The 26,856-nt window shown below is 50.2% G+C and overlaps 6 protein-coding genes across 6 annotated transcripts; 4 read left to right on the top strand and 2 right to left on the bottom strand.

Moving 5' to 3' along the window:
* Positions 1-4,143: 4,143 nt before the first annotated feature.
* On the top strand, positions 4,144-5,270 carry ColSpa_09692 (uncharacterized protein; the record flags this gene model as incomplete). Its single annotated transcript, XM_049275904.1, has 2 exons — positions 4,144-4,724; positions 4,784-5,270. The coding sequence occupies 2 exons, from the start codon at positions 4,144-4,146 to the stop codon at positions 5,268-5,270; spliced, it is 1,068 nt and encodes a 355-aa protein (XP_049131861.1).
* Positions 5,271-10,358: 5,088 nt separating this feature from the next.
* Positions 10,359-10,811, top strand: ColSpa_09691 (uncharacterized protein; the record flags this gene model as incomplete). The annotated part of the gene is made up of 1 exon (XM_049275903.1): positions 10,359-10,811. The coding sequence occupies one exon, from the start codon at positions 10,359-10,361 to the stop codon at positions 10,809-10,811; it is 453 nt and encodes a 150-aa protein (XP_049131860.1).
* A 5,407-nt stretch (positions 10,812-16,218) lies between these two features.
* On the top strand, positions 16,219-17,607 carry ColSpa_09690 (uncharacterized protein; the record flags this gene model as incomplete). The annotated part of the gene is made up of 1 exon (XM_049275902.1): positions 16,219-17,607. One exon carries the CDS (start codon positions 16,219-16,221, stop codon positions 17,605-17,607), a length of 1,389 nt encoding a protein of 462 aa, XP_049131859.1.
* Positions 17,608-17,833: 226 nt separating this feature from the next.
* Positions 17,834-18,856, bottom strand: ColSpa_09689 (uncharacterized protein; the record flags this gene model as incomplete). The annotated part of the gene is made up of 1 exon (XM_049275901.1): positions 17,834-18,856. The coding sequence occupies one exon, from the start codon at positions 18,854-18,856 to the stop codon at positions 17,834-17,836; it is 1,023 nt and encodes a 340-aa protein (XP_049131858.1).
* Positions 18,857-20,529: 1,673 nt separating this feature from the next.
* Positions 20,530-23,529, top strand: ColSpa_09688 (uncharacterized protein; the record flags this gene model as incomplete). Its single annotated transcript, XM_049275900.1, has 1 exon — positions 20,530-23,529. The coding sequence occupies one exon, from the start codon at positions 20,530-20,532 to the stop codon at positions 23,527-23,529; it is 3,000 nt and encodes a 999-aa protein (XP_049131857.1).
* A 958-nt stretch (positions 23,530-24,487) lies between these two features.
* On the bottom strand, positions 24,488-25,534 carry ColSpa_09687 (endo-1,4-beta-xylanase Z; the record flags this gene model as incomplete). The annotated part of the gene is made up of 1 exon (XM_049275899.1): positions 24,488-25,534. The coding sequence occupies one exon, from the start codon at positions 25,532-25,534 to the stop codon at positions 24,488-24,490; it is 1,047 nt and encodes a 348-aa protein (XP_049131856.1).
* Between the last annotated feature and the right edge of the window lie 1,322 nt (positions 25,535-26,856).

Here is a 26,856-nt window from a genome sequence, read left to right as displayed (position 1 = left end):
TGATACAACTATTAATAAGATCCTGCGCATACATACTGGTCCTTGGGTATTGTGCTCATCGATACCTGCCTAGTCCAAAATTCATCATTCACAACTGACCGGTAGTTATCCCCTCATTTTCTTTAGCCAAAATACCTGCGCAACTTGCTTTGCAGACTTTCTGTCCCAGCCACCAGCGATCGGCGAACCTAGCGCAGAGTTTCTGAAGGCAAGTTGGTCAGGGTATAAAGTTTAAATCAGCTGCAACGCAGCTGAGACTGAACCAAAGGGAGATGTGATAAGCTCGGCGCGGGCCTTTACGAAATAACAGGGTCATTCGTTACCAACGTCAACCTTGCCGTCGATCCGGCGAAGCTTTTAGCATCGTTAGTCTTTCAATTCTGCCATTAACAGGCCGCGAAGTGATACCTGCTCGAAAGGTTAGGGGTCATCATTGCTAACCTTTTTGCGTCGCACGCTCACACTCTAGTTGTTCCTAATCGGACCTGTCCGGGTATTCTTGCCCTTGAAATTTCTTGGCGTTACACCAGTAAATGTTTTGCTCATGCTTTCTTCGCGCATGAATAGCTTCGTGAATGACACCTGGCTGACGGCTTGGTTCGCAGAGGTCATATATTTGCGGAACTTCGGCTGACACTGGCGATAATTTTGCTGGTTTGACTAACTGGAAGACTACAAGAGATTTCAACGGAAAGTCGCTTTCTCACTTTGATCTCGTTCAGACATTTCCCTTCATAGACAAGCTTGTGTATGTTTGGAAAGTCAAGAACAATGCTCGAATCATGCAGCTATCCCCATTTGTCACTCTGAGTCCATCCGATCGCTTGATTGCTTTGTTGGCGCAAGCGAACCTTCTGTAAGGGCTCCAAAAAGAAAGAGAAGAGGAAATAGACACCTCAAATATCACAAAACCATCACAGAGCTGTCAAGTTTCTTTAAAAGTCTTAGTGTAAGTTCCTTGGCCCACAAAGGTGCTGATAAGCTCTCAATAGGTTTCTTCCTCTATTGACCCTGCCAGGTCTAATGAGCCTTGGCCGCCTTCTACATGGGACGAAGCTCTCGATAGAGTTGCTTGCCCGTAGTTGGACCTCCCATCGTGACCTGAAGACAGGACAAGGAGCTTATCCAGTACCCCATGGAGAAAGGCGCAGGAAACGGTGTTGAACCCAGCGTGAGGTTTCAAGCTCTTTGTTTCACCGGGGCCAGCTTTCGCCAACTTCCGAGCCGCTCAAACATATTTCCAAGACCATGTTGCGCGGTCCATCCGAAACAGCAGGGCATCTTCCGGGGAGTTAGGAACCTCATCATGGAATAACTCCCCGGTTTCAATGCTTCTCAATGTCTTTGCCCACAGTCCCTGATTCAGCAAGGGGCTAATCACACATGCCAAAGTGGCGTTTAATCACCAATCAGTAGCAATAGACCAGCAACTCTTGTATTATCTCAAACACCGTTCACCAGACACGAGAAATCATTCTCGCCCTAGTTGCGTTATTGATGGCTACGCGTTAGATGTTTTTGACTCATGTCTTATGCTGCCATCATTACTCATTAAAGAACAGAACGCGACTGTGTGGGGGATTTTGCATCTATGGTCGAGACAAAGCCAAGGGGAGGTGCCAGAGATATATGTAGGAGTTAGATCTCTCGACGATCGCGCAGACTTGATTCACTCTTCAACGAGTTGCTGTTTTATGTACTATCCATATGTATTCGCAGGAAACCCCCCAAGTCGTTCAAATTGCCGTCCAGTCAGCTTTCATACAAAAGGCTGGCTTTTGTAAAGAAACCCAAGTACTGTTTTGACACTCATATCCAAGTGATTACATGGCGAAGTCCCCAACTAAACCATCTAGCGCCAGGCATCAGAGTTATCTTCAGAACGGCAAGAGCTTGTCTTAATATTGAACTGTAACGATCTGACAGGACCCAGAAGTGACCATATTGATTCCAGCTAGGCTCTGAGTGCAATGTCACATGGGTTCTCGATGATCTCAAGGCTTATGGCTCTTTTGGACAAGTAGCCCGACGGCACCGTGCCATGCTTTATAACTAGAAGAGAGTATTCACACGATCAAAAATGCTGAAAAATCCGATCCGAGTTTTCGGGGAGGAGAGTTGTACGACAATCTGCATTATCGTCGATAATTGATCGGAGCTTCTGGTATGACATATTTTCACAATCAAAGAGTGACGAAGTCCCTCTTTAAAACTGCTATGGACAGAGTTGTGGGACCTGTGAGGGCGAAAGAATTGTTGACTGACCGTAAGGAAAGGGGGAGGTGGCGTAGCGCCCACTTCCAAGGCATATCATATTTTCAAGAGCTAGTTGGAGCGCAGTCGGCGTGGCTGACCCGTGTAGATGCGCCACAAAGGTAGCATCAGCAGTACCCATCCACCATAGCCAGGATCGGAAAGCCACTAATGACAAGTAGGTGTCCACTGTCTGGTTGGAGGGGTTCGGTCTAGACTAGGTATATGCTTATTTGGTATGTTTCGGACCTTGAGTGCGACCGCAGCACAGTCGATGCACAGCTAAGCCAACGCAGTCGTGTTAGTCACCTAGACAACATTAGTCCCCGGCACCTCTGTTTCTTGACATCCACACACAACAAATATGAACACGTCCAACTACTACTCACCCCTTGTCCCCCCAGAAATCCATGAAACTATGCGCTTACATTCAAAATGAAATGGGCAAGATGGTTATTATGCGTCGCCCCGAATTTAGCAGCAATCAAAACATCAAGATAGGGGCAAAAATAGATGGATTCTGTGTCGGACGGAAAGAAGACCTTGCATTCCACATAAGGGTTGACAACTGTCGATGTGGAGCGTGAGAAATTTGAGTGTGTATCATCCAACGGCGATCACTGTCCTGGATAAATACTCATCTGTATATTGCGGCATTTGCAATGTTGGTCTTCCTCTGTTCCGCATGGTAAGGGCTTGATTACGTCCTGTACTTAGGTGCGTGGTTTGCCCTACTGCAACAAAAATCTCTGATGAAAACATCCCATAACCTCTATCGGAGACGAACAACGATCATTTCGCGAGAACCTCGGTAGTGGGGCGTCGTGCCGCATTTCCGTATGAATTGCTGATGATTCGCTAAACGAACCCACACATTTAGGACGGGGGCTTGTGTATGTGTTCCGCAATCCGGTCGATCACTGTCAGATAATCGTCTAAACCGGCGAGCCTTGCGTTCGGATCTGATAGTTGCAATAGTACCAGAGCTATGCTCGATGTTTTAAGCGCCTAGCTGTCGTGTTGCATACCATGTTGCTCTATAAGCATCTCTCGAACCGTTCAACACAAGCTGTAGCGATTTATTAGATGCATATCAGCTCGAGATCGATAATGACACTTCAGAGAACTTGTCCCTGTTCCTGCGACTAGCCCACCTAGGCAGGCTTGTTCATTTCTCCCTTGCTGTGTTGTCATGATCGACAAGCTTGTTTTGCCTAGCTTGGGAACACGATCGAGCCAGCGCCTCGGAATCAAACATCATCCGCTCTTCACCTGGTGATTAGTTATCATGATCCTGGCCGCGCTATGTTTCTGTTTGATTCTGGTATGCGAGCAGCGCGCTCTCTCGCTACCGTCTCCACTTTTGCCGGACTATTCCGGTGGGGTCTTGAGTGGACAAGCGTCTGGATTCAGTGCTAGGACTCGGTTGACATGACTCTCGACTCGACTGTAGATTGGATTTACAATTATCCCCCACCTACGTTGTGCTGGTACACCGAGCAGTACTACCCAGCCATGCTAGTCAACGGCCAGGGCCTAGGCTGTAATAGGAAAAGGAGGCCGATGAAGAAGGACCATCGTGGTTCGTCTCGTCTCTCAGCGGAACCTCCCGCTGCCATCGTCATCAAGCGCGCGGTAGACTTCGTGAAGTCGGTTCTCTGAAAGGGATGCATGACAAGAGATATTGTAGACTAAGAATTCGAGTCTCCGAATTATACCCTGAAGTGATTACAGCGACTTGCGGTGAAGGCATCTCAGGGGAAATCACGTTCATCTGTGAATTTCTATAAGAGGAGGTACATGACACCAATTTACAGATTTAGTCAACACAAGCAACTCACCGGTGATTTTGTTACAATCGTTTGCTCGGATAAACTCAAATCTGTCACTATGGTTCGCCCCCTCTTTGCTTTTGCCCTTCTAGGCGCTCGAGCCTTGGTCAGCGCCGCTGCCGAGTTCGAAACCCGCACCATCGACGAGATCTACCAAGCTGCTCTTAAGGAAGGTGGTGTCGTCACCCTGTGGCACGGCGGCGATGAGACCACTCAGCAGAACTCACTGAAGTCCAAGTTCGAGAAGGAATTCCCTGGCATGACCCTCAACGTCACCGTCGATCTCTCTAAGTATCACGACGGTAAACTGGACGATCAGATCGCAGCCAACAATGTCTATGTTGACAGCATCATCCTCCAGACCCTTCACGACTACCCTCGATGGGCCTCTGAGGGTGCTCTCTTGGATTACGCCCCTCTGGGCTACGACCAAATCCTCCCCGAGTTCAAAACCAACGAGACTGCCGCATACTACGGTCTCTTCATTATTACATGGGGCGGTCAATGGCACTCTGGAAAACTGCCCAACATCACAGCACCGGTCGAGTGGGAGGACTGGGTTAACCCTGACCTCAAGGACAAGCTTGTCCTTACCTACCCCAACGACGACGATGCGGTTCTCTTTGCCTTTGACCTCATGTAAGTTGCAAGCTTTTCGTAGCTCTTGTGAAATGCTCAAAATTAATGGTCCCAATTAGTCTCAAGCAATATGGCACCGCCTGGTTCGACAAGCTTCTCGCCCTGAACCCCCGCTGGGTCCGCGGCACTCAGACTCCACGCACAATTTACGCCAAAAATGACACCCAATGGGCCGCCACCTTCACCTCCTCCAGCGTTCTGAACCCGGTTTCTCCTACCAAGGCCTCCTTCCCCGTCAAGGGTCAGTTCGTGTCATGGCCCCAGACTGGTGGTATCCTCAAGAACGCACCCCACCCCGAGGGTGCCAAGCTTCTGCACGCTTATATGCTCAGCAATGAGTTCCAGAGCGCGCGCGGAGGATGGAGCGTCCGTGGGGACGTCCCTCCCCCGGCCAACTACCCTGCCATCTTGGAGATGCCCGGCACCGATCCGACCGCTTTCGGCAAGTGGATGTCCGACCGCGCGGCTGTTGAAAGACTCCGCTTCTGGCTGGAAGACCGCCTTGGCACTGCTCAGGGTCTCAGCCCCCTCATTGATGACCTTTGAGCGTCAAATGACATAGATGCAGACGGATAATGTTTTTGTACATTTACTTTTAGCTTGGTCGTGAGGATCTCCGTCACTAGCCTCACACGTAAATAAAGATCTTGAACATGCAAATTTAAACAAGTGATTGCAAAAGGTCAACAATATGCACGTGTAGAAAGTCTCGTGGTTTGAGACTCAAAGACAGTGTAGTCTTATCGCCAGCGCAAATCTATGCATTCAGCCCATGGTCTCTAGATAAAACCCGAGGCAAGTTTGTTGGGCAACATTGTATGCGGATGCTCCGATCTGGATTCGGCATAGCCTGCATGACCTTGAGCAAGTTAGTAAAGCAACATGGCTTTGCCCGAAGCCGATTCCTTGCAGCCGGCAAACAGAAAGGTCAAGGCGTCCCACGTCAGATTCTGACATGCAGTTGAGTTGCAGTAACAAGTGGGGCCCACGCTACTTTCGTGCTTGTTTGGTTTAAAGTGTAAACAGCGCCAAAGTTAAAGTCATAGAGGTTAGCTTAAGACTTTATTTCTTCTGTTAATACGTAACGTGGATTCGCCACGATGTTTTTCCTGTACTTCAACCAGGCGTCAGCTGTGCAGGGTTCAGAATGATCCATTGGATTGAAAGCTTTGGGACGACAAGGGTCTGCGCGACTCATGAATCAAGTTATTCATCCCCCTTGTTTCGTTAAGGGCAACCCACCGCTACTGACAATACCAGCGGTATTAGTGTACCTGTGGAAAATGGCACATTGAATGCTAGCAAAATCACCATCTCAAATGCCTGAAGCAATAGGTTGAACTATGGCGTGTACGCCGGATTCCCATCTGTTAGTGTCTAGCTAATATTCTATCACCGTAGCCTTCAACGTGACGAAAAGACGCGAGCAGGAATGCTAACCCGACTTCAGATTCGCAAACAAAGTGAGAAACAACATGCACCGCCGAGCATCTGACGGCCATCACTGCCCCTCCAGTGTGTGCTGGTGTGGTATGGATGATAGATCCCAGATATTCGAAAGAACCCGTCGGGTTTGTGTGCTTTGTCTGCGAACCTTCTAGAAGACTTCCACGAAAAAAGTAAGGCTATTTTGTAGCTACCTCATATTGGAAAAGATCTAACCCGATGTCTTAAGAAAAGTGGCACACTAAGGGTATCTTCCAGTTGATACATGCTACTTTCATTGTATGTGAGGCGCCAGAAAAGCTTCATCTGCTTATATTATGGGCTACATACGGCATGTGGTTTCATTCTTAAGATTGAATCTCGAAAAGCGTATGAACGACATGTGATAAGTTACTTGTTTATTTAGCTCCCCGTCGTGCAGTCTCCAGTGAGCCCCAGCGAGACTTTTACCTATGCTTGATCCGTAGCCCCCTATGTTTACCCTTGGTTCTGCAGCCTGGTCGTTCACCTACCCACCAGACAAAGCTTGAATCCGGCCCTAGTTTGCGGTGATTTATCCCGTTTTTCTGCTACATTAATGAGAGTTATTTTCAGTATTGAATAGTACTGGTTGCATCCCGGATGATGAGGTATAGTACTGCCGATACGAAGGCTGTGATTGGGTGACCTCGTGATCTACTATGATGTGTCCCAATATGAGGATTAGGTGTTAGGGAAACTTGAAGAAGTAGGTAGTGCGAAGGCCGGGTCGAAATTTTGGACGATTACGGATATCACGTTGCCATGCAAACTCTGTCGACCCCCGCTCTCTGGCGATTTAGGCCCGTCCAGCCATGATGAGACGCTTGGAAGAGCGTGTAGAATCATCAGATTATTTACGTGCTAATTACAACATTTCGTGGGCCTTGTATGGTCAACCAATCCAGCCTGGTTGGAAGTGCTTCTCTCTGGTGCCATGTTCTGAGATCATTTGCATCCCGCTAACCGCCCTTAGTAGTGCAAGAGGACTGCCACAAGGGTCACCTCCGCCTCGCGACTCCAAAGCACAGCCGCCGCTGAAGCCCCACTGGGTGATCAATCATGGTTCTGGAATGGTCAGCCTGACGACGTCTTGCAGCCAGTCGCATTCGCATCACACAGGATATCATTCATCTACCCCGGCACTTCATCCAACTTGACCCCGCTTTCGCCCGTCACATCCAACTTCTGTCAGCATTCTTCTCTACTCCGCGAGAAGGCTCGAGGCTAGATTTCTTTGGGAATTGGTTTGAAACAGATCATTCCCAACGAGTGAATGACCTCAAAATGTCCGTTGCACAGGCCACGAGACGGAGTGGGTAAGTGAGCTTGGCCGGAACATCGTGGTGATTGCCTTGTGTACTAACGGGCCCATTACGCAGTGACGACTTGTGGGCCGCCGCGGTAGCCACGCTTGGAGACGATTTGAAGTCCCAGATCAATTTCACCCAAGGGTCGATGCACACTTCCGTCAACGAACTTCTAGCCGCGACTACGGAGGCAAGGGAACGCTTGGATGCGCGCTCGTGGTCCTTTACGCGTAACGGCAAGAAGGTGATCGTGCGCGACGTCCTGACAAAGGTGGCCAAATGGGTTCGTCATTTCAAGGAAGTGGGCGATATTGCCGTGCAATATGACCCAGCACACGCTGCTCTACCTTGGGCAGGCGTCAGCTTTCTTTTGAAAGTAAGATTTTGGCCCATCTATCAACAGTGTAGTTGGATTTCGTTGACAACCAAGCAGGTCGCCTTGGGGGATCTAGAAACCTGCAGCAGCGTGCTCGAGAGAACAGTTGGCATTGTGGAGTTGATATGTCGCAACGCTCTCATTGAAAGTCTTCTGGGAGATGCTTCATCTACTGCCGCGGGGGAATTACGTCGCGCCTTAATTAAACTATTTGCTAGCATTCTAACCTATCTCGCCAAGGCCAGATCGTTTTACCTCAAACCCACTGCCAGTGAGTTAGCACACTTTCCCCCTCGCTCCCAGCAGCTAAATCAACCAGCACGCATTCTGAAGCACGGGATTCTCGCATCATCAGATTTAGAGTCGACATTTACAAATATTACCAATGACCATGAAGACGTAACACGGTTTTCTGTCATCTTCGGGTTAGAAGGTTAGTCACGGCTCCCTAGGATGTACGAATATGCTCATGCGGTGAAGCCCAACTTGAAATGCATAGCGAACTCAAGCAGATGCTGAAGGAGTTCAACGCCCCTGCACAACGCTGGAACAAGGCGCTCGCTTCCTTGACGGATCAACTTGATGGTCAGTTCTGATTGAATATTGTGTTTCGGTGTCACTGATTACCCAGTTAGTGGAACGGAGGGTGAAGATTCTACAGTGGCTTTCTGTCGAACCTTACCAGCAGCACCACCAACAAGCGCAGAGCGAAGTCATGAAGGGCACGGGTAGATGGCTTTTAGAGGATTCGACCTACCTCCAATGGAAAAAAGAAAGCGCTTCGTCTATTCTATGGCTCCATGGTATTCCAGGCTCCGGGAAAAGCAAGCTCGCGTAGGTTCAGAAGATCGGTTTGAATATGAGATACTCAGCTGACAAAGCAAAGATCTATTGTCATCCAAGATGCACTGGAATCGTTTTCGAACAGTCATTCGCCGGCCCCCGTATATTTCTACTGTTCCCGTAATCCAGCCGAGCCTGGGCGGTCCAACCCCGCTAGCATAGCGGCCAGCATCTCACGTCAGCTCTCCACCCCTGTCGCTGGAGGGCCGATACTTGAAGAGGTCGTCGAGGTGTACCGAAAAAGAGAGAAAAGTGCGTTCGCCTCTGGGCCGCTTCACCTTGGTGAAAACAAGGACCTTATCCTCAAGCTGCTGGATCGATACAAAGACGCAGCAATTACTATTGTGATTGATGCCCTTGACGAATGCGCCGAAGCAAGCCGCAGTTCTCTCTTAGAATTGCTTGAGGACCTTATGAAGACCTCTCCCTGTCTTCTTAAGATATTCGTCTCTAGTCGGGACGACCAAGACATTGTCTACAAGCTAGATAATTATCCGAACCTTCACCTCTCTTCCGATCGCAACTCAGCAGATATTGATTTCTACGTAACCACTGAAATAGATCACCTTATCAGGAAGGGGGATTTGCTACGATACAGCTCAAGGAGGGTAGAGCTGCGTAATAATATTGTCGAAGAGCTCAAACGCAACGCACATGGCATGTAAGTTTTCTGTTGCAATGAAAGATGGTCACAACTCTTACAATGTTAGGTTTCGCTGGGCAAGCCTCCAACTACAAGAACTTTGCCGTCAGCGCACTGATGAAGCGATCGAGGAGAGACTTGGACGACTACCTAAGACTCTGGAAGATCTCTATCGTGATATCTTATTCAGAATCGAAAACATCGAGGCAGACGCAGATCGGCGGATCACTCGCAGCGCTCTCAGTTGGCTCCTCTGTGCCCAGTGGCAATTCCGGTCAAAAGATTTCTTAGCCGCCGTATGTCTGACAAAACGTGGTCTTATTTGCCAAATCTCAAAAGAACAGCTTTTACAGCTGTGCTGTAATCTGGTCGTCTACGATTCTGCCCAAGATGCATTTCGTTTTTCGCATTTGTCGGTCCGAGAGTTCCTCGAATTTCAGAAAGACTATCAACGAGTGTCCGTCAACGCACTTGTAGCAGAAGCATGCCTTCACGGTGTTGTTGCAGTCCCTGCGGGCCCGGAACCATATGCTCTCAAACACTATTGCGACCATTATTGGGGAGAACATGCGCAGGCAGGCTTACAGGGAGAACAAACTTCGCTAAAAAACGCTCTGTTCAACTTCCTTTTTGGGGAGCAGAACGCATCAAACTTGTGCGATTGGCGAGAAAGAATGAGGCGAATGGGCCAAAAGATGAGCTTCGTCGTACCGAGAAACCTTTGGTGGAAGCTTCAGGATGCCGTTTCCGGTGTACTTATTTATCCAGGCTTAATGGTTTTGTGTGCGTTCGACTTAGCAGGTGTTCTTAATCCTGAAGATTGGACGCATTTGAGCTCAAAGGAACTTGGTACGTCCATGAACTTTCTTCAAGAATTTGCCGCAAAGCGCGGCAGAAGTAAACTCATAACATGGCAGTTGGAAAAAGATATTCCCTTTGCAATGGAAGAGCAATTGCTGGTGGTTGTTGCCAGTAATGGTAGGAGTGGCCGAGATATCATGGCGCTCCTACTCGACAAGCGCGGAGACGAGATTCAGATCACAGAAAACGTTCTAAAGGCTGCAGCTAGCAATGGTAGCCACGGGACTATAGCATTGCTTCTTGATAAACGGGGGGACGAGATACGTATCACAGAAGACGTTGTTAAGGCTGCGGCTCAGAATACTGGGTCTGGCCTAGCAATCATGGCACTCCTTCTTGATACGCGTGGGGACGAGATCCAGATCACGGAAAACTCCCTCGAGGCTGCAGCTGCGAACTCCAAAAGTGGCCCAGGGATTATAGCTCTATTCCTTGAAACACATAAGGAGATTCCAATCACAGAGAACGTTCTTAAGGCTGCAGCTAGCAACCATGGAATAGACCAAGAGATTATAGCGCTACTCCTCAAAACACCTGGAGAGGGGATTCAAATCACAGAAAATGTTCTTAAAGCTGTAGCCGAGAACTAGAAAAGTGGCCAAGAAATCATGGCGCTACTCCTTGAATCACATAAAGAGGAGATTCAAATCACAGAAAACGTTCTGATAGCAGCAGCTGAGAACTGGGAATGCGGCCAGAAAATTTTAAGGCTTCTACTCGACAAGCATAAAGACAAAATCCAGATTACAGAAGGCTTTCTTAGAGCTGCAGCTGGCAACCATAAAAAAGGCCGAGAGATTATGGCGCTACTCCTCAACACACACAAGGAGGAAACCCAGATCACAGAACACGTCCTTGATGCTGCAATGAAACATGGTAGCAAAGAGACTGTAGTATTGCTTCTTAATGAGCAGGGAGACAACATCTGTATTACAGAAGATGCTGTCAAGGCTATAGTAAAGTACCATGACCAAGACTTTATAGCACTACTTCTTGGTAAATGCAGATCCAAGATACACATCACGGAGGATGTTATTAAGGCTGCAACTGAGAACATCCGGTATGGCCTGGAGGTTATGACCCTACTTCTTCATGAATACGGATCCGAGATACACATCACAGAGACTGTTGTCAAAGCTGCGGCCAAGCACCCACAGTTTGGTCCAGCAATCATAGCATTGCTTCTTGATAAGCGTGGAGACGAGATACGTATTACAGAAGATGTTGTCATGGCTGCGACTCAAACTGTGGATGCCAGACGAGCTGTTCAACTTCTTCTAGCACGACGGAGGACTGAGACCATTCATTCCATTACAACCAGGGTATGTTTTGCAGTGGCTTCTCGCGGCCAACTGGAAGTTCTTGGATACCTTTGCTCCCATATCTCACCCGCAGACGTGCATTATGAATGGAGAGATATTGCACATCTCTATCATTGGGCTGTGACAGGCCACGTGGGAGAAATCAAAAAGCTTTTGCAAAAAACGGTCGCGCTCAATACGAAAGATAGCCTCGGCCGAACACCTCTTTGGATTGCCGCAAGCATGGGGCATACGCAGGTTGTCGAGGTTTTAGCACAACAAAGTGGGATCGACGTCGATTGTTTATCAGCCTCTGGGCAATCACCCATATTCTGGCCTTGTCAAAAGGGCCATGAGAACATTGTCAGAGTTCTTGTCTCTGCGGGAGCGAGGACTGATTTCGTGGATGTCGATGGGCAGACCGCTTTGTCCATAGCGAGAGAAAGGGGACACGAGAACATTGTTCGCATTTTACTCGATTCAGAATCGACAAGACATAGAAATGGCGCTTCGACCCGGCTGAAAGTATGGGGATACCGGTTGTCGCTATTTGGAGTTGCCGCCTTTCTTGGTCTTGTCAGTATCTTGATATGCCTTCTTTGTCGTTTGGAAGCCCTTCCTGGTCAATGGGCACTGCACGGTTGGAGGGCCACTTAAAGCTACGATATGACCAACGAGCCCGCAAAAACCCCCGCAATCGTCTTTGAAAGAATTGTTCGTTCGGGAAGGAAAAATGGAATTATACAAGGACGCCACGCGCCTAGATTGCTCTTGGAGGAAAGGACGTGACGGACAGCCTTGGCGTTTGCAGATTTGAGGACAACCATTTTGTTCTGAACCGCGCTTGTTGAATGCACTTACAGTCAGAAATTTTTTTTTCTTTCAAACCAAGTACATGTTAGAGATCGCAGGTACGCAATAAAGAATCACTCTCAATCTTTGTTTTGTCTTCTGTTTGTCCCTCCACCAGTTCCTAGCTGAAGACCAAACTCGGATCTATTCCACTTTCTCGCCCATGCACTCTCACTGCGGTACAGTGCCTATCGGCAAGCTTCACAGTAAAAAAGAAGTTAAACTGGATAGCGAATATGGGCACTACATTTGAGCTCAGAAAGGGGGTACTTTGATCAATCTTCTTGTCCATTTCAGGCGTGTAAACTCAGGGGGAAACGTTGACTACTCCATTCAGCTGTCCCTTGGACTTGATCCGTGGTCCTTGCTGCTAATCACCTCCCATTTCTCGGTCATAAATCGATCAGAAAGAGGGCAATAGCGTAACTTTTGCATTTGAACTTTGATTGAGAGAACTCCGAAGACTCAATCATTAAGCATGTGTATCATATTTCTTGGCTGGTTATGCTTTGAACGTGACGCTTTCGACCCAGAATCCTAGCAAGGTTTCCATCAGCACCAATTTTAATGTTGGGCAATCACACAGTATACGATCAAGCCAGAAACGGATGTCCTGCTCAGAAGTTCCGGCTCAAAATCAGCTGTTATGGCAGGAATTGGTGTGCCAACGAAATCAGGCGACACAGATGCTGGAGCACGCACGAACCCTTTTCCCAAAGGGGCGCACAGCCGCTTCAAGACCCGGATAATCACGATTTTTGACGCAGGAAGACAAAGCAAGGCTCGCGTATTGAGTTGGTTGAGTGTTTTGCACGTCGAATAGAGGAGACGTATCGTGGGTCGTTCTTGAGATATTGTTCATTGTGTAATAGCGAGAACTCGCGATCACCAGCACGCGGCCATGATTGACATCTTGGCATTCAGCACCGGAAGATGGATTCTAAGGAGCGACCACCGGCAACTAAGCTGGCTGGGATCACCTTTGTAGACATATCAATCAAGTGCAGGCAAGTGGTAAAAGGTCTGTTGAATTTGGGAAAGACAGGGCGCATAGCCAAAGCAGAGGATGTCAATGTTGAACATTAATCTCAAGCGACGTGAAGAGCATGATTGTCACTTGGGATTTACTGGATCTAGGTCAAGGCCACTTGGGCGGCTTCGCTGAGCGATTCGCTAGTGCTGACTCTGTATTGGAAAGTCGGCCTTGGTGACGCTTCTCGGCAAATATCAGCCTACACGGACAATGCCTCACAATCCAAGCGTAGCTCGATTAGGTTACTTCGTCCCAGAGTGCGACGAAGCAAGGGAGAAAAAACAAGCTTCTGTCGAGGAATCAGCTGGTCCCAAGTTTCAAGGCGACACATGGGCTGCAACGCAAACAGTTGAGACAGCGACGTTGAACGGCAGGCCGACGATCCAAGGGAAGCCCACGGTGCGTCGTCAAAGTAAAAAGGCCGCGGCGCTGTCGTGCAGCGAGGCGCGCTACAGACCGGCGTGGCAACGGGCCACACGCGAGACCCTGAGCATGGGTTTTGGTGTCGGTGAGGTTTTACCCGTGGGATCCCTGACAAGAATCCGAAAGAGCCCTCAAAGGTGGTGTGATCTCTCGGGTCGGGGGATCACGTTGTCTAGGGCGTTCGGGAGGGCCTCGTCCCTGTTGGTCAGTTGATTCCTAGAGCATCCAGGTGTGTGTCAGAGTGTGAGAGACATAGGGCCTCCGCATCTGCAAAAGGCAGCCGGATGCAGGGCGTCGTTTTGAGAGAGGCGGCCATTGTGAAGATTGGATGCTGGATGTCAAGGCGTGCGAGCAGAGCGAATTTACTCTAGCCGAATGTTAGGTAAGCAAAGAGGACCATCAACAGGCAATTGAAAATTGAGAGGGCACTGCTGGTGTCGCATACATAGGACCGGTAAAGGACAGGAATAACCGGAAGGTTAGGGTAAAGAGGGAGGGAGCGGACAAAAAGAAGAAGAAAAAGAAAAAGGCCAAGACATGCATAACCCAGGTAAATTGCAAACAAACACGTCGATCCGGATCTACCATAGCGTGATCAATTGGACCATTTCCAATAATAAATGCCGTCGAATGGGCTGCTTCTTGCAAGCACCTTGTCTCCGTGCTGCAAGCTCTTCCCATGCGCGCCTCGATGATGGAGTTTTGGTCTCGAGAGCAAGCAGGCAGTCGCAACGTGAAGTGTACTGCACAGCGGTTGCCAAAAGTGCCAAAACCACCATTTCCCACTTTGAATGCGACTGCAACGTTCCTGCCACTCGTCTGTGTGTGTAACTGAGTAGTGTCGTACTTCGCGAACCGGCGATGGGCCAGACGTGCACCTGCCAATGGGAAGGAAGGTAAGGCCTTGGGCCAGTCACGATGTCGATTTTGGATTTTTCCAGGGGAGGCAGGGGCGAGCTTCAAGGGGCTCGAAAGAATCCCAAGGGGGAAGGAAGGAGGGGGTTACTGCCCGCCGGGTTCCTGCCAACCATGGTGTACAGCCAGCCCTGTGAGAGCGGGCCCAGTACGGAGCGGATCCACGGCCACCTTCTGTCCAACTCCTTCCTCATCGCTCTCTGTGCTCTGCTCGTCATTCGTGCTCCATTTCCCATCAGCGTGCTATCCGTCTATTCTCTACTACCATCGCTTTTGTCCATGGCCAAATCCACGATTGCAACTCTAATCCAACCAAGGTGCAGCGCCATCCCTTGCTCCCATCGCTCCCTAGCAGTGATACTTTCCTCCCGCGAGCAAAAGACGGCCATTTCCTATCGGACACAACACCCCGATCGGTCCGTTCATTCGTAGACTTCTAGGGGGCCATTGTCATGCGATGTGACCCAAGCCTCGGGGCGCAAATCCCAAGGGGTTGGCGCCAAGAGACGTGACGGGGTCGTCAACCAGGATCTCTCGTAGCGGCCAAGGGCCGCTGTACAATCGACAACGTCATTGTGCCGCGATGCAAATGCTATTGCCATTGCCCATCGCAGCATGTGCGTCTTCAATTTTGATGGCGCTGAGATGAATGAGCCTCCGCCCTATGCATCAGCAGCGTTTTTTTTTTAATATTGTCCGCCATGCAATGCATTCAACAGCTTCATCACTACCCTCTCCCACACGCGGGTTACTGTTTTACAGCAAAAGATGTTGATATGACAGCGGGGACTGGGGCAGTCTGGCCAGGCACTGCAAGCATGTCGTTTGTTTAGGTCGGACGGATTCCCGCCCACACACGAACAACCCCCCATTTCTCCTCAGATCCATATTTTTCCCTTCCCTTTCTTTTCGCTTTTCTGCATCCGCAACTTGCAGAACCTCGGCCTTCCTGCATCTGCATCCGGACCGCCCAAAGGGGGGGGCCCTCGTTGTCGGACACTCCTGAAGCGTGGGAGACCCTGAGACGGCAGTGGATTCGGGGTGGAGTGTACATCGGAGCGAAAAAAACCAAACCTGGGGGAATCTTGGTGTGCCACGCGCCCGTCTCATCTAGATTCCTGTTCTTGCCGGGTTTTCACTTTGCGCGCTCCCTCGTCCAACCCTGCATCTCGTTCCCGCCTTGCCTCGCTGGCATGTGTCGGTCTCGCTCTGTCAAGCTGCCTGCCTACTTTACATAAGGTCATCATTTCGCATCGCGGCATTTGCTCAGCCTCCCCGCGAACCGCTTTGTTGGGAGAGACAGGCCTCGGCATACTCCCTTCTTTCGCTCTTGGTCAGCCCTCGTGAGTACCAGACTCGAACGCTGTCTCACTCTCGCATGTAACCCCGCCTAATCAAGATCTAATATCTCACCTTCGCGTCTCCCCTCTGCTAGACGACACTTAATCCATTACACACTCACCTCTCTTCATCATGACTCCATCATTACTTCTTTCCCTGCCCGATGAGGTTCTGCTGCAAATCGTCGGCCATTTGACGCCGCCGCTCGATGGTCTCGATATCCCCTTTCAGGCCTACACCGATCCGGATGGCGTTGTCGTCTCGAACCGTGTCGCCCTTTACCGCCTCGCTTTTGTGTGTCGACGGTTATCGGATCTGGCAGTCCCCTATCTCTACCAAACCGTCTATCTCTGGGGTCAGACCCGCCTTCAGTCGCTGCTCCAGACCCTACTTGAGCGTCCGGAGCGAGGCGAGAACATGCGCATCCTGTCCTACGTCTCCTGTTTGGGCACAGATCACTATCCCACCGACGTTCTCTGCCCCTACAAGCGCACAGAATGGCGCTGCCTGGTGGATGCCTCGCCCCGGTTCCCGGACCGCATCAAGACAGTTGTTCGTGAAGCCAAGACCGAGCTGGAATTCGCACAAATCGTCTTCGCCCTCGTTCTCTACTCTTCGCCGAACCTGCGCACTCTGCATATGCGCATGCCGTTCGCAGCGGGTGAATACCAGAAGCTCAAGGACATCCTCACACCCGACATCGAGACTGCCGAAGGCTGCCCCCGCGTCCTGAGCTCCCTCACCCGCGTCATGCTCGAACCCATGCCTGACTTTCCCGGAGCCAGCTTCTGGCCCCGTCGCGAGCTGCCGTGTCTCCTGCGGCTGCCCAACCTGCGCTCTGTGGAGCTCGGCTCCGCTGTGTTCCGGCCCGCTGTTCTGGAGCCCGGTGACGGCTGGGGTGACGATGGGAGCTGGAAGAACGTCGAAGAGATCCGACTTGTGCGGAGCAGCATGTGGGGCCAAGGCTGGCACGCCATCTGCGCTCTGTGTCCGAATCTGAAGCTTCTCGAGATGGGCCCTTCCGGCGTCGCGGAACAACCTGCCGACGGCGAACACAACCTCAACACCGCATTGTCCCTTGTCTCCGATACCCTTGAAACGTTCTCATTTGAAGGCATCCTTGCAGGCAACTTCTCCCAACATGTTGGCGGAGACGGTACTCTCACCTGTTTGCCCAAGATGAAGGCCCTGCGCAATGTCAAGCTCGATATTGGCATTCTGTATGGAAACCCACAGAGGGTTCAAGACATTGATATTCGTCACCGGCTGCCCGCGTCGTTGGAGATACTTGACTTGGCAGAGCTGTGGCATGACGTCGAGGTCGACCAGCTCTCGCCCAAGGAGCGCTCCAAGTACGAGCAGGGCCTTCAAGATGCTCTGCATAAGCTCGTCTTTGAGAGCAAGGACACGTTGCCCAATCTGAAGGAGATCACCTTCCGCCCGAACCCCTTTTATGACCCTTTGCCGATACCAGAAACTCTCACTTGCCCGTCCGAGGTAAGCTTCAAGCTTGTCTACTAGGTAGCCTGTAAGGACATGAGAATATGGCCAACAGTCTAGCATTTTGTATCAGCGGAATAGGAGTAATAGGCATGCATAGGACAGGGTCTTGCAGAGTATATACAGCATTAAAAGTATACCACATTGGCGCAATCTAATAAGAAGATATCCATAATAGCCGGCGCTTGCGCATTGGACAACGTGAACAGCGACCTACCTAGTTTTCGAGTGGAGGGGAAACAGTGGCTTAGAATCTCCACCAACTTCGCTGCCGCTTGCCATCCGACGAACCATGGTGACTTTTCCGTCTCCTGTTAACCTCGTCATGGAATCGAACCGACTGACGCCTTTCTCGCCTCCGTACTTGTTCAGGACCACACTCACGCTTGTGAGTCTGCACCTTCCCCTGACGCCCCTCACGACCGTCATATTTCCGATCCCAACTCTCTCGGCGAGCATATCTCCACGGCCTAGCATCTTCGTCCCGTCCAACTTCCCCGGAGCTACCGTCACCCCGATACTTCCCCTGCCCCCGATCTTCAACGATCCCACCGACCCTCCGCTGCCCCAGCAGCTCGTACTTTCTCAGCAAGCCCACGTACTTGACCCAGCAATCCGCCAAAACCTCGATGCTCAGCTTCAGATCGTCCGTCTCGACGACCATGTCCCCGATGCGCCGCGTCCAGCCGCATTCCCACTCCTGCAGGACCCGCTCGCACGCCGCGCCGTGGGCGCTCCGGTGCCGCGCGCGTTCCCTCTCGACCCGGAGCCGGGCCTTTTCGAGCTCCGACTCGGCGTGGAGGAGGACGCGGCCGATGTCGAGGAGCTCGGAGACGGCGAAGTGGAAGTCGGAGGACTCGACGGCGCAGAAGTCTGGGTTGCGGTCAAAGGTGCGGAGGGTACGCCAGGGTGCGCGGTGTGGTGTCGCGAAGGGGGTAGGGTTTGCTCGGGAGGGGTGTGGGCTTGAGTACGGGTATGAGTGGAAGTGCGAGCCCGACTGTCGGTGTGAGTGGGCAGGAAGTCGCTGGGGCTCGGAGTCATATGTGCAGACGTACCGGTGGTATTTTGTCAGCTTTCGACATTGGCGCGCGCAGCGGTAGGTGGTGACGTCGAGGCTGCAGCAGCCATGGGAAGGGCAGCGCCTGGAGGAGGAGATGGATGTCCGATGGCTGTGGGAGGATGGGGTGCATGGGCAGGATGGGGGCGTTTCGTAGGGGTTGACGTAGAGGGTTGTGGTGGATGTGATGACGGGGCGAACGTCGCATGACATCGTGTGGGTGAGGACTTTGTAGCACATATTTACGGGGTTATTTGGGGTTTAGGGGTTCTTACCAAGTTTGGGTTCCGGGGAAGAGGTCAAGGTCGTCTTTCTGGGTGGTCTGTATATGCGCTTGGTGCTGCGGGCTAGGGGCTTGGACGTTGTACGGGTGGATTATTCAACTTACCGAGTTTGGGACAGAGATAGTAGAGGCGTACTCTGCAAATCTTGTGAGAATCCCGGAGTTGATCAATGCATTGTTTCCATGGGCGTTGAGTAGTATTGATTCAAAGATCAAATAGCATGCGGGCGATGACAAAGAAGCTGTCTCGCAGACACCGAGGCTGTGGTGAACCATTCCTTATTCTCTGCTTTACGAAAAACGTCGCCTTTGTTTCCGAACTTTATGCTATCAACAAAGGGCTCAGAGTAGATGGTGAGGTCCCATTGATCGCTGTGCTAAACCGTCCAAGCTAAGGTCAGAATTTGGTGTGGATATTTGAGTGGAAGTAAAAAAGTATCAAGTCTTGCCAACGCTGAGAATGTTATGATGCCGTCTTAGTAAGTTACATTGGCAATGGCTACAGAACAAGGATGGTTGTGTATATCCGTTACGTGTTGAGAGCTCCGTAGACAACTCCGTTATATGTTCGCAGGCAACTGGGCTCGCTGCTAAGAAATCAGCAATTCCAAGGGTTAGAGATTTTGCCTTGGTCTTTCAAGGAAATAAGGCTTGAGATCAATGTCTTGATGTCATCTCCCTTGGATGGCGCGCTGGTCCTGTCTGTGAGCTTGTTTTCGTATGGACTGCCAACAGCTACGAATCGCAGACTATGCTTTGTTCACTGAGACTTGAGGCTTCACAGGCGCCGTTAGCTTTGCTCATTGGGTAAGTTTTATAGGTGTCTGATGTCAGGAGCCAGCTCTGTGAGTTTCATGAGATGGCTTGATGTTAGAAAGCTAGGCCAGCGTTCCTAGTCGATTGTCATGAGACGGGCACCGTGAATGCTACGTCGCAAGGCGACTGAGCCTATTCTTCTTGGGCATAGGTTAAAATAAAGGGCATTTATCGGCCCCGATCCTCAGAGAAAACCCAAGAACTTTATCAACAATACGTCTCAAGGACGATGGACATGCCGGTTGTGGGGCTGAGGGCTTTTGTGTTCCCCATGATTGACCGTAGTAAGCCCTCCGCTGCCATTGCGGGAGTGCCAATCAGAGAGATCCAGAACAGATTCGGTGAGGAGATAATGTCTCCCAAAGGCCGGGCTGTTCGGTACTCACATTGGGGATGATTCCGCCCTAAAGCCTAGCGACTTCTTGTTAGTGGCTGTCTGCGCCTGTTCAGCCCTGGAGAGACACGGCGGCATTAATGGGAAGAGTTGCGCGTCGCGGACACTTTTTGAGATAAATTTGTCCTTGAGCACAATCGCCATTCAGTGGCGTTATTATTGCATATGTAGAGTGTATAGATAAGCAGGCTGGGCGAGTTGATCGGCAAGGCGAACCATAAGGCAACCTGCATATGAGATTGCCACGTCATGGAGTGCTCTGGTGTTGTGTAGCCAAGCAAAGCAGAAGGATAAACCCCCACCACCTACTCTCTACCCGCCTTTTTTCCACATCGAATACTCAAAGCGTGTTGACTGTGGTTCCTAGCTGCCAAGGCCCAAAAAACGTTGTCAATGGACATTTCAAAGTTCACAGCGGCAGCAGCATCACAAACGAACGAGTTTCAGGTGGCATTAGCAAGCTTGAATCTCGACTTTTCCCTGTTCAAGGTAGAAGCACCGCAGGAGTACAAGGCGGTCGGCAAGCACATATCATCATCGAGAAAGCAAAATGCAGAAGAAGGCCCGGCACACCGCACCGCTCGAAAGCTTGACACGCTTATTGGGTCTATGATAACATCGCCTGAACTTTTGGTTAAGGCCTATGGGCAACGTGTCTCGGAAATATCGTCGTCGACGGCGTTCAACCCCCGAGGCTCACAAAAGGACGGCCTCTTCAAAGAACACGTTGGTGCTGACTCGACGACCATCTGGGCTGCTGCAACATCCGGCAAAGGTGCATTGGCGGTGCATTTGCTTGCTTGCATGTTGGCGCGCTTATGGACGCCAGCCGAAGCTACGTCGATATGGGCGGAGATTGTGCAACGTCGCAAAGCGCAAATTACGGCTGAATACGACACAAACGAGCCGTCCCATTTCCCCCTGATTCAGGCGTCACGTCTTGAAATCTCGAGATCTGAGCTTGCAAACTGGGATGCCGGCGCTCGAGCTTGGCTTACCGTTGCTGACAACGCGATGTTGCGCCAGCACACGCAGCTACGTCTTATCACCGAAAACCTCTCCATTTCAGTAAACAACAAGTTGGACGTGTTCTCGGGCGTTATTGATGCTTGGAAGACTGGCATGCAGACGGTCGAGCACCTTTTACAGGGCATTGCACAGAGAGTTGATAATGGTGCAATACTCCTCGCGCTATCGGCCTGGCATATCTACCCGGATATGATTGTGTTCGGCGACAGGAACAAGACCATAAAACAGCATGATAATCTGATCACAAAAGGAGGATGCTTGACTATTGGTCTTGAGGACGCAGACCAGTCTCAAAGCAAAGGAGTATACTGGTCGCTCTCCTTGGCGCATCTTCGATTCTATGGAGATCCCATCATCTGCCAGCGCTCCGCAGCTGAAGATGCGTCTCGTGTTACCTTCAATGAGTTCACGCTTGTTGCCCTGGGATGCTTTCTTCAGAAATGGTGTGCATGGACTCAACACGGCCTGGAGATCCCATCGGTCACGAACCTGATCATTGCTTTGGGTCGCTTCGTTTCACGCATATCCGGCGAGTTCAAATCCAATCCAACGATGACTATTCAAGAAGCGCTTCCTGCATACAACTTGACACTTGCAGCCTCAGGCTGGATTGGTGTTCTTGCGAAAGCCTGCGAGATGTTGGAGGAAAGCAATCAAATCAAGGAGTATCAGAATCTAGTCAAACTGGGTACTCGACGAGGTTCTTCATTCCTATCTCCTGCAACAGGACATCCACCTCGGCTATTTGGTCTTACGTCTCCAGAAATCGTTCTTAACATGTTGAAAAGCACCTCGCACGTCCAGTTGAAAGCGTTGAGGGTCTTGGTCTCTGCAGACAAACACCTGCGCAACAAGAACTTATTCATCAAGTACCGTCAAGGTTTTGGGTCCAACAAATGGTATGAGTTTGCGACCCTAACACCAATCCGCAACAATTCCAAAACCAAGGACTATGTGCGCTGGGTTCCTTTGCATCTACCAGCTGACACGGCCGGGAAACGACTGCAAGAGATCGCTTCATTAGGAGAAGTCTGCGAAAGATATAACCCGGACAGTATTCTGTCGTTTGACGATGGTATCAAATTTTTGACTCGATCATCTGGAACACGAACTTGGGATGATGTGGCGCCGATGTCGCTTGCTCTCACGAATGACGAGGCGTACGAACACAAGTCAAACAGTGGAACTGTTACTCAAATTCGCATTCGGAATCTAGGCCGTGGGTGGCCGGTATCTCTCTTCACCATGGACAGTGACCTGAAGCAAATCGACATGGACATTTCGCCAAACCACCTCATTCGGTTCCTGGATGAAAGACTTTTTGACGTCGCCAAACTCGAAAACCATCTGACTCATTCCTGGTTCGAGAAGTCATCGCCTGCTTATATCCGATGCATGAAAGCTCTTGCGTCTGCGAATACAATATACGGTTCCTTGCCTGGGGCCACAGTCTCCCTGAGCGTGCTACGTCGAGAGCTGGGGAAGCAGAAATGGGTCCCAAAAGATAGTACCTCCGACTCCATGTGCGACGAAGACGAAGATGATGATTTTGTTATGATCAAGAGGCGCCACCGCTTCTTCGAAGGGTATGAGGTTGATAGAGCTCATGGGCTATCTTGCGTAGCATTCTTCGAGACTGGCTCACTGGACTTGTCACCTGATTCCTTCGACAATGTTCTAGCTATCTCGTCCGGAAACTCTATATTTGCGTCAAAATCAATCCTCTGCGACCCTTGGGAGAACCCAGAGCCATACAAACTTCAGAGGCTTACTGCCAACATTGGAAGACCGGGACTCTCATTACTCATACCACCCATCAATCCAAAAATGCGGCAGCCTGAATTCGATTCTTGGAAGGTAGTCAACCACGAGCCTTTTGACGGAGGCTCCAAAGACCATTTCAGCAATACCTCTATCCACCTTTCATTCACGAAGTACGAAAGCCCCGTTCCAGGCGCGGTTCACCATGGTGCCCAGGATGTCGAGGCGACTTACGTTGAGACCCTAGCACAAGTCCATGAAGGCCCGAAGTGGGTTGCTGATGTGGACATTCTTGCAGCACTGCAAAGTAGCCTCCTGAAGAGAGTAGCCTTTCCGAATGAATGCGAAGGCCACGTAATCAGACATAAGCCCAGGTTTCCTGCGGCATCAATTGACAACTGGGAAGAGATGATTGACAGCCCTGGAACAGCGGGTGTAGTAAGGGCAGAGGACAACTTCGTGGCGAGACTTGCAGCTGCAGCAGTGTCCGTCCAGCAGGGAAAATTGACTTTCATCCTTCCAAGGCAGCTTTGCTGGAAGTGCATTGAGAACGACACATGGCATACACAGGATGATTTGGCGGGGGGGACGTTCATTTGGTAGCAGTTTGTATCTTTAAATATCAAGATAATGGTCCTTTCTAGGTTTGACAAATTTAATGGATGTCGGACAAAAGATGAGTTTATTGGTTAGAGAATCGTGGTAGCGTTCTTTAGGTCTTTTTTCACCTTTGAAGCTTTCCCTATCACCGCCGTGTAGTCACATGGGTTATCATTGGTATCCTGCAGACTTGGATGTTGCTCGTAATGATAAAGACCTTAGCTTTTTCTTCTTTTGCTGAGCGCAGAGCAAGAACAACTCCGATTGCTCAATAATGTAAACTCATCGTAAAACACGAGTTCTCCCCACATACAAACGGTTGGCATATTAGTTATATTGTTTGGAATAGGGGCAACTGCGAGGCAATGGGAGATAGATATTCACGGGCCAACACCGGCTACATTAGGCAAGGTGGGGCATGTCCCACTCCACCTTGAGGCTGGCCGTTAGATCGAAATTGTTAAAGCACATAAGTTGATGCGATATCTTTGTCGTGCCTTTTAGGTCTTTATCTAGGAGGATCCCCTTGTGTTCTTCCTTAGCCTATCAAAGGGGGTAAAATGTACATGCGGATTTCGTACTTGTTGGCCGGTGAACACATAAGCGAGCACTCAGAAGTGGACAACAGTATCGCACGGGTTTATAGACACCATTGATTCTTTATATGCCTGTTTGTGTATCTATTTAAGTATAATTGCCACATATCTATCTATGCGGCTGCGAAAATTACTTTGGTTGCCGTCCCACTGACCAGTCAATAGGCGGTAAGTAGCTTTGATGTAAACCAGCTACAACTACTGCTTTACAGGCGCCGTTTTGCACTCCTGTGAAATTCTACACGTAGGCCATACCAATGGCCATACCTTTCAATAATTTGCTTTCCTTTACGTAAGTGTTGCCAAACTCCCTGGGACTGAGACTGGAGCTGTGTAAATGGCAGTCTCTGATGGCTTGACGCTGCTCAAAGTTCCCGAGGAGCGCTAACGAAGTTCTCCAGCGCTGTGTGAGTCGCGTAGAACGCACTCTTGGGATTGTAGTTCTCGTCGAACATCAGTGGCTTCGCACCCGGTAGCCAGGTGTAGGCGTGCTTATCAGTGAAGCCCCAAAAGCTGATGTCGTTGATTCCTGCCTTTAAAGCCTCATCTATAACGGCGCCGTAGATATCGGCCTGGAGTGTGGCGTTGAGTGTGTGGACGTCCAGTTCAGCGATCGTAACTTCCAGTCCGAGCGCCTGGTATGATTTGGCCATGTCCGTGATCACGCCCGGTGTCGGGGCTACTTCGGTGATGTGCATCTGCAGAGCGACTCCATCAATTGGAACGCCGTTTGCTACGAGTCCGGAAACTAGATCGTAGAGTTCCTGACGCTTGCCGGGTAGCGACTCAACAAGATTATCGTTGATGAACAGCTTGGCGTCCGGGTCTGCTGCGCGGGCGATGCGAAATGCATCTTCGATGTAGCCAGGACCGAGTACGTTGTAGAAATCTGTGACGTTCAAGCCGCCGCCCATTGTTGCAAGGGCTTCTGTGACAACGTCCCACCGATCCATCTTGCCGTGATACCGGTGCATAATCGCCTCGAAGTGAGCCGTCATCGCGGCACGAAACGCCGTAGGCTCGGTAATGTTGAGCAGGTAGTCGGGGTTACAGCAAGTCGAGATGAGCCCGTGTCCCTTGACCACCATGGCGTTGTCTTCCGCGAAGGTCACAAGGCGGTCAAGCGTGTCCCAGTTGTAGTACCCTTCCGTTGGGTTAATGAACGACCACTTCAACTCATTCTCGGGAGAGAGACTGTTGAATTGCTCAGCAAGGACGGTCGCGAACTGAGGATCATCAAGGTAGGTTGGATTGATTGCACCGGACCCGATCAGAATGTCCTTCTTAGCTGCCTCCTCCCTGAGCGAAGTGGTTCCAGTGCTGGGGATGGCGTTGGCTCCTTCGATAGCGGCGACAAGCGCGAAGCTGAGCGTTGCGGCACCAATGGCCTTAATAGTTTTGAATGATGACATGTTCTCTGGTTATTACTACTGAAGAGTGAGTGTCTTGTAGTTACCATCTCAACATCCTCGAGGGCTTTATATCTTTGTGGTATAATCGAGTACGAGTCGGCATCAAGAGGCGTGGACACACGGCACGTCAGCTCGATCCCTAGAATTACATCAGAATAGAGGCTGAGTAGAAAATGAGGAACGAGAACGAGGAACTAGGAACGAGGAACGAGGGACAGAGAACAGGGAAGGCGGGCGGGGAGCGAGAACGGGCCAATACCAGGAAGTCTTTACAACTGAATTAGTAACTGAACTAATAAAGAAAGACAACTAAACAAAAAAACGACATACTCTCGGGCTCATGCAATTGACATTCTGGCACGAGCGAACCAGGGCAACACATTGTGCTACAAATTAATTGCACTGATAATAAGAGCTCTATTTCAATGTCCCATGTTTACACTACATAGATACGCCGCACAGAAAGTAACCGCGCCGGTTATAATATTTCAGCAAGAGACAGACCGAGCAACTCGGCAGTTTCGCCATAGAATTCAGTTTCATTCACGACCTTCCTCCGTGAGAATCGACAGACCTCGATTTATGGACTTTGCGGTTTCCATCGATAACTTCCTTGAGTCTGATATGGCTGATAGTGCACCCCGAGCACTGGAACAGCATGTCGTCGACAAATCGGGCACCTAACTGGGGCATTATTATGGGACTTTGTCGACGACTGCTTCTTGTATTGCAATAGCCAGTAAGAAACATCAAGGCTCAAGATAGCTAGGACCAAACATGCGCACTTCTCTGGCAGTGTCACCCTCGAAACCTCCGGAGATGTTGGTGGAACTTCGAAGACCGAAGGAACGATAAGTTCTCAGGGTTACTCCAACTACAAAACTGCGCTCAAAGCTCAGCAGCTGCTGATTATTGTGTTCTCACGTGTCCGCAGAGCACTAAGCCAGTATTTAGCTTGAACGTATCTAGAGAAAGGTTAAACATGGATGCCCTTGTCTTATTGTATGCTATTTGTCTTGTCTGCTTGCTCCATCCATCGTTCTGTTTCACTATGCGGCCGCGCCACTTCGCGACGCTGCCGTGCAATACCTGGCACCCAAACGCAGTTCATCTTACCTGTCAAATCCAAAACGGCTGTCAAGAGGACTTTGTCTATTAGAAAGCTTCTTCGAGCTAATATTATCTGGTCTAAGTACTCTTAACGTAATGTGCCCAAACAAAGGCCTAGGTGCCTACTATGCACAGAGACGATGTTGCGTTAGCAATCAATACTATTCATGCTTTGACCTCTTTGTGGGTCACTTTTGTTCATAGGAGTGCCA

The sequence above is a fragment of the Colletotrichum spaethianum genome, assembly GCF_022836535.1.
Source record: "Colletotrichum spaethianum MAFF 239500 DNA, contig30, whole genome shotgun sequence".
In the NCBI taxonomy this organism is placed as follows: domain Eukaryota; kingdom Fungi; phylum Ascomycota; class Sordariomycetes; order Glomerellales; family Glomerellaceae; genus Colletotrichum; species Colletotrichum spaethianum.
Note: the sequence above shows the minus strand (reverse complement) of the source record. Positions and strands in the feature narration are given on the sequence as shown.